Genomic DNA, 17,917 nt, shown 5'->3' with positions numbered 1-17,917 from the left:
AAGCAGTCAGCAGTGTGCATTTCAGCTGCACAGCATTGGCTATGCCTAAATCAAAGGAAGGGGGTTAAAAGAGATAAAGACAGACAGAGCACGGACAGAACTAATTGTCTGAGCAGTACCAGACCATTGAAAACCTGATCTGCTGAATCCCCTCCATGCTCCATTCCATACTCTGAAAGTGACAAGCTGTTCAGTCATCATGGATGCCATCAAGTGTATCCTACTGAACAAACGCCTGTATCCTTTTTAATATAGAACATGAAAACCGGTGCTCATTCTGGTGGGCCAGGCTCTCCAGTGGGTTGTGTGGTGACCGCCAAATCTCAGGTGTGCCTGCATTCCTTCAGTCCGCTCAGTCATATAAATTACAGGATGTTAAGACAAGGAGATGATTTATGGGTTTGATTCATTGCTTGATTTTATTGATGGACGAACAGGCTCACAGAATCCCAGCTGCTGTTATCATCATCATCCTGGGACATGATGTCATTGAGAACGAGGAGGCACATTTTCAGGGGAGACACGAAGCAGTCAGACAGGCAGACCTGTGTTTCAGGCCAGAAGGGTTTCTTTCAAAATACAGCAGACTAACAGATAGACAGATAAGCAGGAAGGCAGACAGAAAGACTACTTATCAATTACTCAGACAGTGATAGGCAGCTATGATAACACGACAGTGATAATGCACATCTTAACCTTACTTCTGTGAACTCTGTCTGGTTTTTTATTCAATGAAAACAATAGGTTATTTTTCCAGCCTCCCCTTCCCTCAACCACCTCTTCCTCCCTATTCCCTGTCGCAGACCTCCTCTATGCCTTCTCCATGCTCCTTTAGTGCCTGCCTCAGTGGCCCCCAACAGGCAGTCGTCTCAGGCAGATGTAGGAGGAGGCGTACAGGTTGAGGTTCACAGGATTTCCATCCAACCGAATGTCCTCTAATTGTCCTCGTATGTAGTTACGGTCGCGGCTGTTGCAGAACGTGTCCACGTGGAGAGTTTGGATGTTGTTGTTCTGACCGAGAGAAACAGAGAAAGAGACAGAGGATGTTGAGAGAGAAAAGACAGACAGAGAGATACAGTGAGAGACGGGAATTTTGTGTTACTCTGATTAGATAACTGGATTAAGCAAAAGCATGAAAGGACATTTGTTTAAGTTACAGACATTCAATCTGGAGAGCAATTCTCCCTGTCTGTCACCAATCCAGCAGGTTTGACTGTGTGCAATCCACTGACAGCAGAAGACACAGAAACCAGGCTATATTCCTTTAGAAACAGGAGGAGGATAAACAGTTAGGTCTCTCACATTTGCAGCCCTCAGAGAATACTATGTTTCATACAGGAATAATAATAAGACAAATTAATTTATTTTGTAAAGTGCTTTTCTCACATCCACGTTTCCGATGGAGAAGCTGAAAAAATATGCACAAATAATTAATCATTATAAATACAATCCGAAGCACAGAATATTGTAAACAGACAGCAATCAAAACTGTTGGTGGGTTGTTGTCAGATCCGGTAGGAGACAGATATTAACGTAGCCGAGAAAGCTTTTTTGAACAACTCCCCAGCAGTGCCCTAAAAACGGCCTGAGATTTAATTGCCCTGACAGATGACTTTCATCTGTTTCATAGCAGAAGAGCCACAAAATGGAAGGGCAGTGATTTTGCTCATTTGCAGGGCCTGCAAATGTGAGACGCTTAAGAGAAACTGACATGAAGGTTAACAAATGTGTAAATGTTCAGGGCACAGTGTATGAGTTGTAAGAGCAGTTTCTATACAAGCTTGTTGTTACCTGAAGGTGTAGTACTCTGAGGCTCTCAGGCAGTGGAATGGGAATGTAGGCCAGCTTGTTATCAGAAAGATAAAGGAACTCCAGTTGGTTCATCTCCTGTTCAGGCCGAACAGAGAAAAAAACAGCAATAGAAAACTTGAATAAAGGCCACCAGAGGGAGCTCATTCTCCACTCCGTCCAGAAAGGCTGTTTCAACCTTCAGTCATGCATTTTAGAACAATGAGGAATGCCGTCGGGCACTTTAAATGCTGTATCACAATTGCAGCTGGTGTCTGTGTTTACCTTGAAAGCGTCTGGGTGTATTCCACGGCTGATCAGTCTGTTGTTGCGCACGTCAATGTACTTCATGGTGGATGGGAGTTCTGGTAACGCCTGCAGGTTGTTGTCCGCCAGTATAATGTCCTGGAGCTGAGGCAGGGGTCGAAATGCATCCTCATCCAGCCCAGAGATCTGGTTCCCTGTCAGGTCAATACGCTTCAGCTTGCCTGGAATGCAAAGACTAGCAGGTCAGGTGATCTACCATATAATATGGACCAGCAGGTTGTAAGGTGAACTACTATATAATATAGACCAGGTGAAGTACTACTGTACCGTCGTATGGAAAAGTAAGTACCACACCTGGAAAGTTGTCGATTTTGTTATGGAAGAATTCATGGTTGTCTGAATGTGGGCAAGATGGCCAGGCCCAGAGCCAGCAAAGCAGTGCCAAATCATATTGCCACCACCTCCATTCCTTACAGATAGAGTGAGGTTTCTTCGTTCAAAGGCAGTCTTTTGTTTTTGCTAAACATGGCAACTGACATTACAGCCAAGCATCTCCACCTTCAACCCATCTGTCCAGATCACATTGTTTTAGTAGTGTTGGTCTTTCCCCAGCTGTTGTCTGACAAACATCAGTTGTGTTTTTCTTTCTTCCTGACTTCCTATGTAAACCCAGTATCTCTGACAGATGATAAAAGCACATTGATATTGATTGTGGATTGGCCTGTAGATTGCTTGATGTTACCTTGGGGGTCTAAGAGAATTCTGTGAGCATATTTTGGTCAGCTCTTAGATGACAAATCCTATGTACAGTAGATTGCCACTGGTCTGGAATCTTCTCAATTTGTAGATGATCTATTGGAAAGTGGAATTATCTGGACTTATTTCCTAGCTTTAAAATAGCTTTACAACCCCTCCCAGGGGAGGGGTTGTATGGTTATGACATTTTAGTTTACGATTGATTGTAGTACAAATAATTGCGATTAACGTTTTAATTGTTTATATTGTACGTTGTATGCTGGTAATACAGTGTAAGCCTTATAATATTGCAGGCCTAAAAATACACGTGATGGATCCAGAGATGGTTCTTCAAATTTGTAGTGTTTGCACTTTTGAGCACCACCGTTTTGGTGCAAATCCAGCTATTCGTCTCATCTCTCATCTCATCTTCATCCGCTTATCCGGTATTGGGTCGCAGGGGCAGCAGCTCCAGCAGGGGACCCAAACTTCCCTTTCCAGAGCCACATTTTCCAGCTCTGACTGGGGGATCCCGAGGCGTTCCCAGGCCAGTGTCGAAATATAATCTCTCCACCTAGTCCTGGGCCTACCCCGAGGTCTCCTCCCAGCTGGACGTGCCTGGAACACCTCCCTAGGGAGACGTCCTGGGGGCATCCTTACCAGATGCCCGAACCACCTCAACTGGCTCCTTTCCAGCTATTCGCCTCCTCAAAATTATTGGGCTCACCTCTTTCATTTGGCTTAAAACCAAAACGCGCCCAGGGATGTGCGGTTGTGTTTGGCTTTGGAACTACCACTAAATGCAACTCTATGCGCCTGGGGGTCAGTTCACATAATGCAACCTCAAAGCAATGGATATTACGTTTTCCTGTGCATCGTGATGTTTCAGCTCTTGCGTTGCTGCAAATATTATAGCCTAGTTATTTGAAATTGCGTTCCTCACGTAGCAAAACAAGTTTCAACGTTTAGTTTAAATAATAATAATACATTCAATTGATATAGCGCTTTTTAAAGACCCAAAGACGCTTTACAATACATACATAACAATGGATAGAGCAATGAGACAAACGGTAGCTAACAAAGCAAAAACAAAATAGGGGGGGGTCAAACAAAATAGGTCTGGGGCTAGGGATAGGCTTGTTTAAACAGATGAGACTTGAGGTGGTGGATGAAGATACAACAGAGTCATCAATAGTAAGGGTGAAGGTACTTTGGTTAGTGTTACTGTTTTGTACCAAGTAGTAGAAGTTCAGTTTTGTCACCGTTAAGCTTGAGGAAGTTCTGCTGCAGCCAGGTTTTTTTTGTTGCCAGGCAAGTTTCAATATGAGACAGAGGAGGGTTGGTGAGGGATTTAATGCTGAGGAAGATCTGAGTGTCATCGGCATAGCAGTGGAAGTCCAGTTTAAAGTGACAGAGGATCTGACCAAGGGGGTGGATGTAGATGATAAAAAGCAGGGGACCAAGAACGGAACCCTGGGGGATACCCTGTGTGACTACAGAGTCAGAATTATGACCATGGACCGAAATGTTGTGAGTATGGTTGATGAGGTATGAGCGTAGCCAGGAAAGTGCGGCTCCCTCAACACCCAAGGCTGGAGGGGACGATGCCATGTTAGAGAGAAATATTTACTATTTGAGTGATGTATGGATAGAGAGCAGGAAGGTAGGCCTTAATGAGAGGCAGGAAGGGGATCCAGGGAGCAGGTAGTAGTTTTTGAAGATAAAATAAGTTTGGTGATAAATGCTGAGTCGACTAGGGTGAAGGTGCTCAGGAGGGTTTGTATAACAGGAGAGGGTAAGTGGTTGACAGTAGAAGAAGGAACTAGGGGAGATGGGTTAGCCAAGGAACCATTAATGTGAGTAATCTTGTCCTTAAAGAACTGAAGAAAAGAGTTCATGAGCACAGTGGATGGAGTGGAGGGCTCACTGTGTTGTAGGAGGAGTTTGTTGATAGTGGAGAACAAAGTCTGGGAGTTTTGATTGTGCCGGAGATAAAAGAGGTTCTGGCAGCATGAAGAGCATCTCTGTACAAGGAGAGGTGAAGCTTCTCCTTGTACAGGAGAAGCTTCACAAGCTAGCACCTCTTCTGTATTGAGTCAATGTGATAATAGTTCCAGTTTTTCTTGACAATTGACAAGGGGAGTGCTGACAATTGACAAGGGGAGGACTGACGATTCACAAGGGGAGGACTGACGATTGACCAGGGTAGGGCTGACAATTGACCAGGGGAGGGCTGACGATTGACCAGGGTAGGGCTGACGATTGACCAGGGTAGGGCTGACAATTGACCAGGGGAGGGCTGACGATTGACCAGGGTAGGGCTGAAGCTTAAACAGGTGATGTTTGACCGGGGGATGGGTGATGACTGAGGAGGAAGAAGAACAGAGTTTCTGGGGAGGAATGATAATGTTCCTAATATGGATGCTGTTCGACAGGGAGTTGATAAATAAATCCACAAGTAAAATAACCCAGTCGGGAGGTGGTAGTCCAGTGCTGGGTGTGAAAAATGTTTTCTGCACAGGTATTAGCTCTAGCACCGCAGAGGTTCAGCTAGTGTCGCGGTCAGGAGTTAAACAAGAGCTGAAAAACTGATAGCCAGCTAAGTCCCAGCTCACTTCATACAGACAAGCCAAGAGGTAGAAGACGTAAAACAAGACAATAAACCGTACAAAAAACGAGACACAGTTCCAAAGAGAAGAGGCGGTCCAATGCAATGCCAGCAGCTACTCTCTGTGGAGAAAGCAAAGTCAACATACACGCTAGTTCCCCTGAAAAGTGGAGTGTAAAAATCTAGTAAAATCTGGTAAAAGGATTAGACAATTGCGTATTACCTTCATGTTAACACAAATAGGACATGGCTGAGCAAGCTAGCAAAGTGCTAACCGAAAACTAACAAGCATTGAAATGTTTAATTCAAAAATGTACAAGGACGATTGATTTTATTTCCAAACGTTAATATGCAATGGGACAACATATATACATCCATGCATTTTAATGTGCATTATCTAATTAGGAAATATGGATGGAAATGACAATATTAGTAAAAACAGTTTACACATGCTTCAACGCTGCGGTGGTGGTGAAGGTCTCATACACTTTCAATTGCTTGCGGTTTATGTATGGGGGGTGGAGTCTGCCATAAAGATCTAGATAAGCAACCTACCGTCAACTTGCTCTCATTTAACGTCGCCGTAAGAGAATTGAAGGTTGGGCTACATCAACATTGAACTTCTGTAATTCCTCTAAGAATAACATATCGTTTTCTATAGCTCCTATATTGAGCACAGTAAATTATAACTTTGGAAAGTTTGTTGTGTATTGAAAGAATATGAAGACAGTAAATCCAGGTATTGAAACTCCAACTTATGGCCCATCCACCACAGCCCAGACATCCCTGTGGACCACGACCAGCCATTATTGGGCAGGTGTAATCTATATGTCCTTTTTATGCATTGTATACAGGTGTATCTAATAAAAAAAATTATATTGGTTCTTCCTACCACCATTCTACTAGAATAACTACCAGTTGGAGGAGAGAGTGTTCCTGAGATAACACTTTCTGTCCCAAATATCTCTTGGAGCCTAGACACTTTTCATAGTCAGTAAGGGGAGAGTTTGCATGGCCATGAAGGCCTGGGGGCATCAGTCGAGCCATGTTTTACAGTATATCACTGGATAATCCCCCTCCCCATATGTGGAAACAACCTCCTACAGTTCCTGTTTATTCTTGGTGCCTTTTGCCTTCAGGTTTGTCTCCAGCAAAAAAAGTCCATGCAGGTCAGGTGACTGATGGGTGTTTGTTTCAACAGTCAGATCATTGGCAGCCATTCATTGCTGAACCACAACACTTCCTCCACCACGCTTCACAGAAGAGGTGCCATAACACTTCCTCCACCAAGCTTCACAGTAGAGGTGGTATGCTTTTGATTATGAGCAGTTGCTCACCTTCTCATTACTCCCCTCTTCCCATCTTTCTTTTAAATCTCTGAAGGTTTATTAATCTAGGTAAGAATCCTGCGTGAAGTTGGCCCCCCACCCTACTCAAAACTTTGGCAAAATAGGCTCAATCGTTTGTGCTCCGTTTATGCTGGTTTGTGCCGTTAAAATGTTTGTTTGTGTTGCTATAATTTTATAGATATTAAATCACATTTTATAGGTCATTCTGAGGTCCTCCAAAATCAATCAAAATAGTCTCATTTGTTTGTGCTTCGTTTGTGCCAGTTTGTGCTGTTAAAATGTTAGTTTGTGCTGCTTCGGTATTTTATATATTGGACATTTAATTATTGGTGATGAAATCACTAAGCCCCCCAACATGCTCCAAATTGAGTCAAAATGGGCTCATTCGTTTGTGCTTCGTTTGTGCTTTATCTGTGTTTTTAATATTAGAAATGTAATTATTGGCGATGAGGTCACTCAGCCCCCCAACATGCACCAAATTCAATCAAAAAAGTATTATTTGTTTGTGCTTCGTTAGTGCTGGTTTATGCAGTTAAAAGTTTCGTTTGTGCTGATGCAGCGTTTTATATACTAGATATTTAATTGTAGCTGTCACCAGCCCCACAACCTGCTCCAAACTCCCTCAAAATAGGCTCAATCGTTTGTGCTCCGTTTGTGTCACATAAATGTTGTTAGCGTTGCTATAGTTTTTGGTAAATAGTCCACTCCTACTGGATAGTTCATGGCTTTCCTCTTTCCACTAGCCCTATAGCTCTGCCATACAGCTCCGGAAAACCTGCAGAAACCAGCACAAACGATTTAGCCTATTTGCCCTAGTTTTGAGTAGGGTGAGGACAATTTTTATGCAGGTAAAATACCTATAATCGTTTGTGCTGCTGTAATATTTTAGATATTAGTCCTAAAGAACATTTTATAGGTCATTCCGAGGTCACTCAGCCCTCCAACATGCTACAAATTCACTCAAAATATGCTCAATCCTTTGTGTTCCTTTTGTGCCGGTTAAATATTGTTTTTGCTACTTTCTTACCAAAACAGTTCAAGTAATGACAGAGCTATAGTGGAAAGAGAGTAAATGCGCTATCCAGTAGAAAATTAGGTTATGGACCAGAAAAAGTACCAGCACAATCCAATCTGGAGCAGGTTCAGCTGGTACAAACTAAACTCTTAACCCACAAACGAAGCACAAACAAACAAGACTATTCCGGGTGAATTTGAAGTGTGTCGGGGGACTGAGTGATCTGAGAATGACCAGTGAAATATTATTTAATATCTAGAAAATGATAGCAGCAAAAAATATAATTTTAAAAGGACAAACCAGCACAAACGGACCTCAAACGATGTAGCCTATTTTGAGTTAGTTTGGAGTTGGGTGGCTGGTGACATCTTCAACTATAATCAATCTTCTATTAAAAACATGTATGCAGCAAAAACTAAACTTGTAACGGCACAAACCAGCACAAATGAAGCACAAACTTGTTGGGGAGCATGTTGGGGGGCTGAGTGACATCACCTAAAATTACATTTCTTATATATAAAATACCGAAGCAGCACAAATTACATTTGTAACGGCACAAACGAAGCACAAACAAATTAGACTATATTGTCCGATTTTGTACATGTTGGGGGGCTGGTGACACCATACCCTATAATTAAATGTCTAATATTTGAAGAGCCCAAACAAAACTTGTAACAGCACAAACGAAGCACAAACAAGAATTTTATGGGTGAATATGGAGGATTTGGGGGCTGAGTGACCTCGGAATTATCTATGAAATATTTTTAAGGACTAATATCGAAAAAATGACAGCAGCACAACTGGAGCAGAGGTGATTAAATGTATTTACCTGAGTAAAGATGGTCCCCCACCCAGCTCAAATCTATGGCAAAATAGGATTAATTCTTTGTGCTCGTTCGTGCAGTAAAAATCTTTGTTTGTTCTGCTATCATATCTTAGATATTAAATTATATTACATAGGTCAAATTCACTCAAAATAGGCTCAATCATTTGTGCTCCTTTTGTGTCGATAAAGGTTTGTTTTTGCAACTGCTTTCTTACCACTGCTTTCTTACAGAGCTACAGTGGAATGACAGAGCTACAGTGGAATGAGAGTAAAGCTAGTGCGCTATCCAGTAGGAAACTGTAGCAGCACAAACAAACCTTTCAGCGGCACAGAGCATAAATGATTGAGCCTATTTTGAGACTGTTTGGGACAGTTTTCAGACAGTTAACCAAGCAAAAATATGAATATCTGTTAATGTGAGTAGAATTTCTTATGTTGTAATATCATGTTGTTATATACTATTTGTGTGACAATTATTTTCACTGAGTACACTAGTATTTTACAAATATGTTGTTAAACCCATGTTTGAAATGTTAAATCTTTATTTTGCTACACTCAAGGCAATGTTCTGACCTTGCACATTCTTAATCACTCACGGCAACGTAGCACATTCTTAATCACTCACGGCAACGTAGCACATTCTTAATCACTCACGGCAACACAGCACATTGTTAATCACTCACGGCGTCGTTCAGACGTTGCACATGTTAATCACTCACAGCGGCGTAAGAAATGTTTATAACGCCTATAATGCCGTAGCTACACAGACGTGACACCACTGTGAGCAAGTCTTCACGTGAACGCCGCCTATGTTACATCTGAAAACCTACGTAAACTTGTTATTAATAAATCCATAATTACTTTTTTCACCAAAACAAAGTCTGAACAAGTAGGCCAGCTATTTTCAGACTAATATACACCAGGTTTGAAGTTCATATGACCGATATTGAAAAATATATTGAAGAAATACCGAATTAAACAGTTTTCTATTGATTTATTGATTATTAATAGATCCATAATGACTTTTCCATCAAAACAAAGCTTGAACAAGTCGGCCATTTACTTTTAGAATAATATACACCAGGTTTGAAGTTCCTATGGCAATCATTGAAAAAGATATTGAAGAAATACAGAATGTAACATTCTTCAATTGATTTATTGATTAGTGATGACTCAATAAAGATATTTTTGACAATATGAAGTGTGGTATAGTATTTAGCATATGGATTGATCTTGATGAGAGTCCATAATGATACTATATTCGTCTATAGACATTTCAGCGATTACCTGGTTTACACTTTTACCTCGGTCCCTAAATGTGGAAGGGAGCCGGAACGGAGGAACGAATGTGAATGTCTGTTGAATCTCGAATATAAACTGATTTCACCTCGGTATTCGCATAGTATTTGTTGAGACATTTCTAACATTGACGTAAAAATCCCTTATTCACATTGGAAACATATGATTTTTGAATCAAAATATTGTGCAAAAAGATCGTTTTCATGAACATAATTGCGATCTGACTTAATCGCGACCAGGCTATAGCCTAATGTAATATTGCGGCGGCCCTACTAATGTTTATCAATAATCGTTATTCTGATGTGTCACCACTCCCCCATGTACTTAAAACCAAACAGACCTCGTTTCTTGTCGTTATAGAAGGCTGGGCCCTTCCTAGTTACTCTTTAATGATGTTCTAATCTTTTGCACCTCTTTTTGTGCATCAGATTGTAATCTGAGCCATTTAAGGTGATGGTAAGAGTAGGAGTGTACTTTTGCTGCATAAGGAAATTGATTTCTATTTATTTGAATTGTATAATTGGTTTCAAAGTTTAAAAAAAAAATGTGTGATTGGTTAAATTGGGTTACTCTTATCATATATATTTATAAACAATTTCCAGAGGCCCTACCTATCATTACATATCATATCCATAAACCAGGATGTGAGGTGAACAAAAACTACTGTAGATTGACAGTTAATAATTAAATTTATCCAAGCCCCTCTACATTAACATTGTGTGTGTGTGTGTGTGAAGACGTATGTGTGTACGTGTGTCTTTATCTTACTGAGGTTGATGAAGTCAGTGTTCTTCACATGTCGAATCTTGTTGAAACGTCCATAGAAATGTGTAGTGTCTTTTGGCAGAGGGGGAATCTGCTCCAGGTCAGCGTCGTCACAATACACACTTCCACTGATGCACACACACAGCAAACACGTGGGCATACCTGCAAATAGACAGAGAGCACATTACACACAAATAGTACACGCTTACAGTTACACACCCAAGCTTCTACTGACAACGACACTCATAAACACAACATACCCATGCCCGTCTCTGGTCCAAAGAGCCCCGGTGCTTTGAAGTTCAGAGTTATGGTAGCGGATTGAGGAGTTGGCTTTGGTGGTGGGGTGACCTCCATCTCCCCAGGAGGGGGCACATTGGCAGGAGGAGAAATCTCGGAGATCGGGGATGCAACTGTCCCAACCTCAATCTTCTCTCACAAACAGGAAGACATTTTTAGATTCATCAATCCACCTGTCTTAAATGAATGTGATTCACCTCTCTTTCTCTCATTCTTTCTCACTCTTTCTGTGTTTCTTTCTCTCTGCCTTGTCTGTCACTTTCTGACTCGCGGTTGTTCAGTTTACCCTTGTGTTATGTTAACATTTGGGGTATACTCATTATGTTAGTGGGTCAAATTGACCCGGGGGGTTAAATCACTACCCAGTACTCACTATTGATATTTTAGCACAAACAAATGTGATTGACATCCATAACCAACTCATTAATTATATAAATGACAACATTTTATTATATAATCCATTTAGACCACATTTACCTTATGATGAAGACTCGTTTTTACTCAAAAAACTGAAATGTATCTCTATTTGCTATGAAGGACAAAATGTACCAATACTTTTCAATTTTCTAGACAATGTTCAGTTAATAATGTGTAGATACTATGACCATATTGACAACATCAATGTTTCGGGTCAAAACATGATACAAACAAATCGAAAGTTAGGTAATCAGATGGAGCAGGGCTGGCCATCTCAATATGTGATGACGATGTTCACAGAGGAGAGGTTTCTGGGAAGACTCACACCAGGTGCTGTTTGTCTCTCACACAATGTGCTGGTCTTGTGTCACAGTTATTGAAGTGAACTACTCTAGAGAATATACTGGATTAATTATATTGGTCTTCCCACCCACTACACAACAAAGACTTTCCCGCGAGAAAAGTTCAGTTCCAGTAACAACAAAGATAATAATAGCTTGTGTTTGTGAAAAGTGAGGGGCCATTTAACTTTTAGTGTGTGTGATGTTAGACATCAGGATCTCAGGGGGTGAAATACACTGATCAGGCATAACATTATGACCACTGACAGGTGAAGTGAATAACACTGATAATCTTGTTATCATGGCGCCTGTCAGTGGATGGGATGTATTAGGCTGTAAGTGAACATTCTGTCCTCAAATTTGATGGGTTAGAAGCAGGCAAAATGGGCAAGTGTAAGGATCTGAGCGACTTTGACATGGGCCAAATTGTGATGGCTAGACGACTGGGTCAGAGCATCTCCAAAACTGATGTCAGTACCTATCAAAAGTGGTCCAAGGAAGGAAAAGTGGTGAACTGGTGACAGGGTCATGGGCGGCCAAGGCTCATTGATGTACATGGGAAGCGAAGGCTGGCCCTTGTGGTCCGATCCAACAGCTGAGCTACTGTAGCTCAAATTTCTCCAAAAGTTAATGATGGTACTGATAGAAAGGTGTCAGAACACACAATTCATCGCAGTTTGTTGCATATGGGGCTGTGTAGCTGCAGATCAGTCAGTGTGCCCATACTGACCACTGTCCACTGCTGAAAGCGCCTACAATGGGCACATGAGCATCAGAACTGGACCATGGAACAATGGAAAAAGTTAGCCTGGTCTAATGAATCATGTTTCCTTTTACATCACATGGATGGCCGGGTGTGTGTGCGTCGTTTACCTGGAGAACACACAGCACCAGGATGCACTATGGGAAGGGGGCAAGCCGGCAGAGGCAGTGCTTTGGGCAATGTTCTGCTAGGGAACCTTGGGTCCGGCCATTCATGTGGATGGGGGACCCAAAAGGGGGACCTACACAATATTAGGCAGGTGGTCATAATGTTATGGTTGATTGATGTTTCTCTAACATGTGACAATTCTTCACCTCATATGACCTGGTAGAAGTACTGCAACAAACACTGACCATGGCAGGCATAGTGTGTGTGTGTATCTGTGTGTGTGTGTGTATTGAGGAGATGTGTAGTAAGGTGTAGTTTCCACTCCATATCTGCATTCAACAGGATTTTCAACAAGCATTTTCATCTATTCTCCACCCACGATTCATTTTGACCCTAACATTATGAATGTAAAAAAACATTTTAGAGGCCCTTGAAACTGTTAAATTTGATCGCCTTTCGTTTTATATGTTCATGAACACAATATTGAGGATATCATCATGTTTCATACAGATCAAAACAACCTAAATGGTATTTCAGACATATCATAGTCTTAAAACAGGTCAATTTGACCCTAACATAACCTAAGGGTTAAATCGCATTTTCTTTTTTTTCAAAGCCAGTGGAAAATAAGAAATATGTAATAATTAAGGAAACAATGATCCTTCCCACCAAGCTTAACTATAAGGTTATATTTGTAAATATGCAAGAACAAGCAAAAATGACTTTCACTGTAATTCAAACAAGAGAAAATGTTCACAGTGAGTAATCACCAGTGACATTTTCCTAAGATGAACTCACATTGGGCCTGACCCTTAGTTTTGGAACCACTGAGCCACTGAGCCACTGAGCCCAACTCCAAGCTGGGGTAGTTGTGGACCTAAGAGGCAGTTTCGTCCCTCAATTCACACAGACCAATACTTTTTTTTTAAAGAAAATCCAATATTGACAAGATCCCATATCTATTAGATGAAATGCCCCAGTGTGTCACCATGGCAGAACAATTCGTAACCTGCTGCATTAATAACAGGACATCCGGTGGAACACAAAGCCTATAGTATAGAAAACATTGTACTGTAACAGTTCATTTATTTCAGTTATTTACATTTCTATACAGTTTATTTCATCTCTTATTTTTGTGTTTTTCTGCACTGACGCTTTGTTTAAAGTGTGCATAAAAAATAACAACACATTTAAAATGTGCGTATTCCAAAGAAACTCTGTTGTAATCCTAATTGTTAGACTTTGATCTGTTAATTCGATTCTGTTCATTGTTTTTGTACCTGCTTTGTTAATGTAAACATTTGTTTCCCATGCCAATAAAGCCTTTTGATTTGAATTGAAAATGTAATTGTTTTAGCTCTCTCACTTCAGGCACTTTGGCCCAAGAGAGTCTGTCTATTCTCTGTCTATTTTCTTTCTCATCTCTTTCTCATCCTTGGTCTCTACATTTTCTCTCTCTCTCCCTCTAATCTGTCTCTCTGCCTATTTGCTCTCTCCCTCTCACCTCTCTCTGTCTCAATCTGTCCTTCATTCTCTATCTCTCTCATAATCTCTCTCTCTCAGTTCACTATCCACATCTCTCAACTCCCCCCAACCCTCCCTGTTTTTCTCACCTCTTGGTCTAAGTCGTCATAGTCATAGTTTTCTGCATAGTTTTCTCCATTGAGGTCCAGGTTTTCCCACTCTGTCTCTCCATTCAGATCAAAGTCCTCCAGGTCGTATGGCTGTTCGGCAGGCTCCGGGCTCCCCTGAGGGGCACTGAAACCAGGGCAGGGACCAAGGAGCACCAAGGAAAGGGCCACGACCACACACAGCAACACCATCCTCAGATGACACACGGACTACCTGCATGTAAAAGGTTGTGAACTTAGAGGGTCACTTCATTGATAAAAACTTGTTTTGTTCTCTTGATAACAATAAGATTCAAAACACTGCATTCTAGTGGTAAAATATACATTTTTATGAATAGGATAATTGTAGTCATGAAGTCAATCTAATCAAAACTGGAGTTTGGTGAAAAAAAACTAATCAGCACTAAACAAAAATTACATTGTATCTGGTGTCAGAAAGTATAAAGAGGTTTGATGTAATGAATGCCTGGATACAACACTTACCTGGGGTATATTGGTTCCACCTTCAAGGAGCCTTTTCACTTTCACAATTATGAATAAATTAAATTAAACAACGACTAAAAAACAATAATCAGCATGCAAGGCTTGAATATTCTAGTTTATAGTCAGTATTATTGCAGTATTTCCCTGTATTTTGCTTCCTTCAATGATAACAAGATGTCCAGTCGCTGATGATGAGAAGCATTCCCACAGCATGATGCTGCCACAACCATATTTCACTGAAGTGATGACCCATGTCTTCAGGCATGGTCAGTGTAAGGTTTGCCTTGAGTTGGTCTCGTTTGACCAGAATGGGTCCCTCTCATCCTTTGCAGAGCTCTAAATATGTTTAACAGGTGCACCACTACTCCACTCCCAGCCACTGAACTCTGGAGCTCCTTCAAAGTGATATTTGGCCTTCTCTCAGATTTCTCCTTTTTGAGTTTTGAGGGATAGTATTTTCTTGGAAGTACCTGGGTGGTGTGATGCGCATCCACTTTCTGATTACTTATCAAACTGTGCTCACTAGGATATCTTCACTTGGATATTATGTTTATACCTTTTTCCAAATCTATGAATTTGTGTTACTTTATCTCTATCTTCTATAGAATGGTTTTCATTTTCTTTCACAGCTGGACCAATGATCCTTCAACAGATCATTTATATGGTAATTGTACCCGCCCTTTAAAAAATCTGGTGGGCATGTTGTGGGCATGTTGTGGGCTTGTTGTGGGCATGTTGTGGGCATGTTGTGGGCATGTTGTAGGCATGTTGTGGGCTTGTTGTGGGCTTGTTGTGGGCATGTTGTGGGCATGTTGTGGTCTTGTTGTGGGCATGTTGTGGGCATGTTGTGGGCATGTTGTGGGCATGTTGTGGGCATATTGTGGGCATGTTGTGGGCATGTTGTGGGCATGTTGTGGGCATATTGTGGGCTTGTTGTGGGCATGCTGTGGGCATGTTGTGGGCATGTTGTGGGCATGTTGTGGGCATGTTGTGGGCTTGTTGTGGGCATGTTGTGGGCATATTGTGGGCATGTTGTGGGCATATTGTGGGCTTGTTGTGGGCATGTTGTGGGCATGTTGTGGGCATGTTGTGGGCATGTTGTGGGCATGGCCTAATGGCAGTCTGAGCCATTCCCTCCGGTGCACATGTGCTGCAACTTAAGATTCCGTCCCACTACTTTTGCTAGTAGGACTTTAACCCCTTTCCTGTCCAATAAAGCAAAACTAGCTGAAAATATAGAACCATAAAATCACGTGTGAGACTAATTTGTCCTACAAACCAACAGTTATTTGGCACTATATTTTATAGTCTCCTCTGATCTTTTGGAATTAGACCCTTAATTCAACGTTTGACTGACATTAATGGTCCATAATGTCAGTCAAACTTCTTTTACTCACAGTTTGACTGATGTTAATGGTCCTCTTTCTCACACAGACAGGCCTAAATCCACTCACCTTCTCTGACACTGAGCAAATAAAATGTATCTGATGGATTTGGTGAGAGCTAAAAACACGGTATACCGATTTTAGGAAAATGCATAGTTGGCTTTGATATTCTGATTTGTTACAGATTACTGCTGATTAATTTGTTTTATATAACAACACTTATCTTGACATCACCAAAATATCAGCAATAGAATGAGTATTCCGACCGATAGTGACCGAAAGAGTAAAATTCAAGCAATGGTTTTGGTGGGGTTTTTTTTGTGCCTCTCAAAAGGTTGCCAGGGGTAATGTCTAGACATGGATTCTTTAGGTTTCTTTAGAACCAAAGGAGCATTGTTGAGTTGTTGGTAAGAATGCAGATGGAATGTTTGCTGTGAAAGCTAACATTAATGTGACAGTTTAGCTTTGGTGCCCTTGTGACGTTATACAAAAGAACACAAAACGCAGGATTCTGGACCAAATGTTTGATTTATATCTGATGACCTTTAAGATGTCATGAATATATTTGATATGATCAATAATACCACGACACTGGTATTGCACTTGTCCAGCTTCAGCTTCTGAATCATTAGGAATGTGTGTGAATTATAATGACATTTTTTATGATTTGAGGTAATCCAACACACCTGTAGTAATTATCACATTCAATGGAGAATGCATGAGCAGAAAGCCACCCCATACTCACTGTAAATTAAAGGAGGTAAATCTTTGATGTTATAAGGCTGTATTTGGCTTCCACTGGTCCTGGGACTGTTGTTAATGTCAACAGCATTATGAACCACCCAGTACCAGGACATTTTATCCAAAACACCTGGTTGTCTCTGCTGAAGTGTGTCCATTAAGTCATTATTTTGCACTGGGCATCTACGTCTCTGGACATTTGAAATGAAGGGGGGACGTTCATAAGCACAGACTGAGGGATCCCAGGAATAAGAAAGATTGTGTGTGAATGAAGACTGTATTAGGCCTTAAATAAATTGGTTACAGCTCGTTGCAGTTATCTTTTGCTAGGGGATGGTCCACAAAATATTGAAAACAAGTGGGCCAAGTAAGTCGAGAGAGATTTTTAGTTTGGCACTGATGCCATTCAATTTGAAGGTGACTATGAGTGAACCAATTCAGAGTACTGCAATTGTATAACACCACAATATTATAAGAATCTGAATCACAATCTGGGACATTACATCATTACACTACTTTATGATTCTATCTCAGATGTATGTGTGATATATTTAAAGCCACTGAATTTGTTCTCTAATAAAACCAAAACCTATTGGTCCCTAAGACACTATTTGGTGAAAGTGTCATTTAGGAGCACCAACAGGGTGATTGGAAAGGGAATCATTGGAAATGGAACTTACCAGGTTTAAGAATGAACAGAACCCCCTTTTTCCTCTGCTTTAATCTCTTCTGTTTTCTCCTTCAGAGTGCTGGTCCGGCAGGGCTAGCAAGAGGAATGGACCCCTGTTGTCGAGTTGGGAGTTACAAGGCCAGACAGAATAGGCTCATTATTAGGAGACGTACTGGGGAAGGGGACAGGGACAGGAGGGAGGGAGGGAGAGAAAGTGGTGAGTTTGAGGGAATTTGGGGTCATTTAAGTAAACGTGTGCTCAGCTGTTACTAATGCCCTCCTCCCTAAACACACATTCACACACACTCAATGGGGAACCAGCACTAAATTTAATAGGCTCCTATGTTCTGTTTTAATGGTGTCGTTAGTCCAATGTTTGACTGACTTTTAGGGTTTCTCTCTCTACCAGACTTCCAGCCAGTCTAC

At 41.2% G+C, this 17,917-nt stretch overlaps 1 protein-coding gene across 3 annotated transcripts; it reads right to left on the bottom strand.

Moving 5' to 3' along the window:
* Positions 1-402: 402 nt before the first annotated feature.
* optc (opticin) lies at positions 403-17,679 on the bottom strand. Of its 3 annotated transcripts, none has more exons than XR_828481.3 (8): positions 17,502-17,679; positions 14,195-14,426; positions 10,913-11,081; positions 10,656-10,814; positions 2,074-2,276; positions 1,792-1,887; positions 778-1,011; positions 403-545 (listed from the first exon to the last, which is right to left on the bottom strand). XR_828481.3 is itself a non-coding variant. In XM_010880878.3 (8 exons), exons 2-7 carry the CDS (start codon positions 14,402-14,404, stop codon positions 844-846), a joined length of 1,005 nt encoding a protein of 334 aa, XP_010879180.2. In that variant the 5' UTR covers positions 14,405-14,426; positions 17,502-17,679; the 3' UTR covers positions 403-545; positions 806-843. The 3 variants fall into 3 exon arrangements, 2 of the variants coding, with proteins under 2 accessions (XP_010879180.2, XP_019910940.2); XM_010880878.3 differs by having other exon boundaries at positions 806-1,011; XM_020055381.2 differs by lacking the exon at positions 17,502-17,679 and adding an exon at positions 14,696-14,714 and having other exon boundaries at positions 806-1,011.
* Between the last annotated feature and the right edge of the window lie 238 nt (positions 17,680-17,917).

Source organism: Esox lucius, chromosome 17 (assembly GCF_011004845.1).
Source record: "Esox lucius isolate fEsoLuc1 chromosome 17, fEsoLuc1.pri, whole genome shotgun sequence".
NCBI lineage: Eukaryota > Metazoa > Chordata > Actinopteri > Esociformes > Esocidae > Esox > Esox lucius.
The sequence above is the reverse complement of the archived record's forward strand: the minus strand, read 5'-3'. Positions and strand labels throughout refer to the sequence as shown.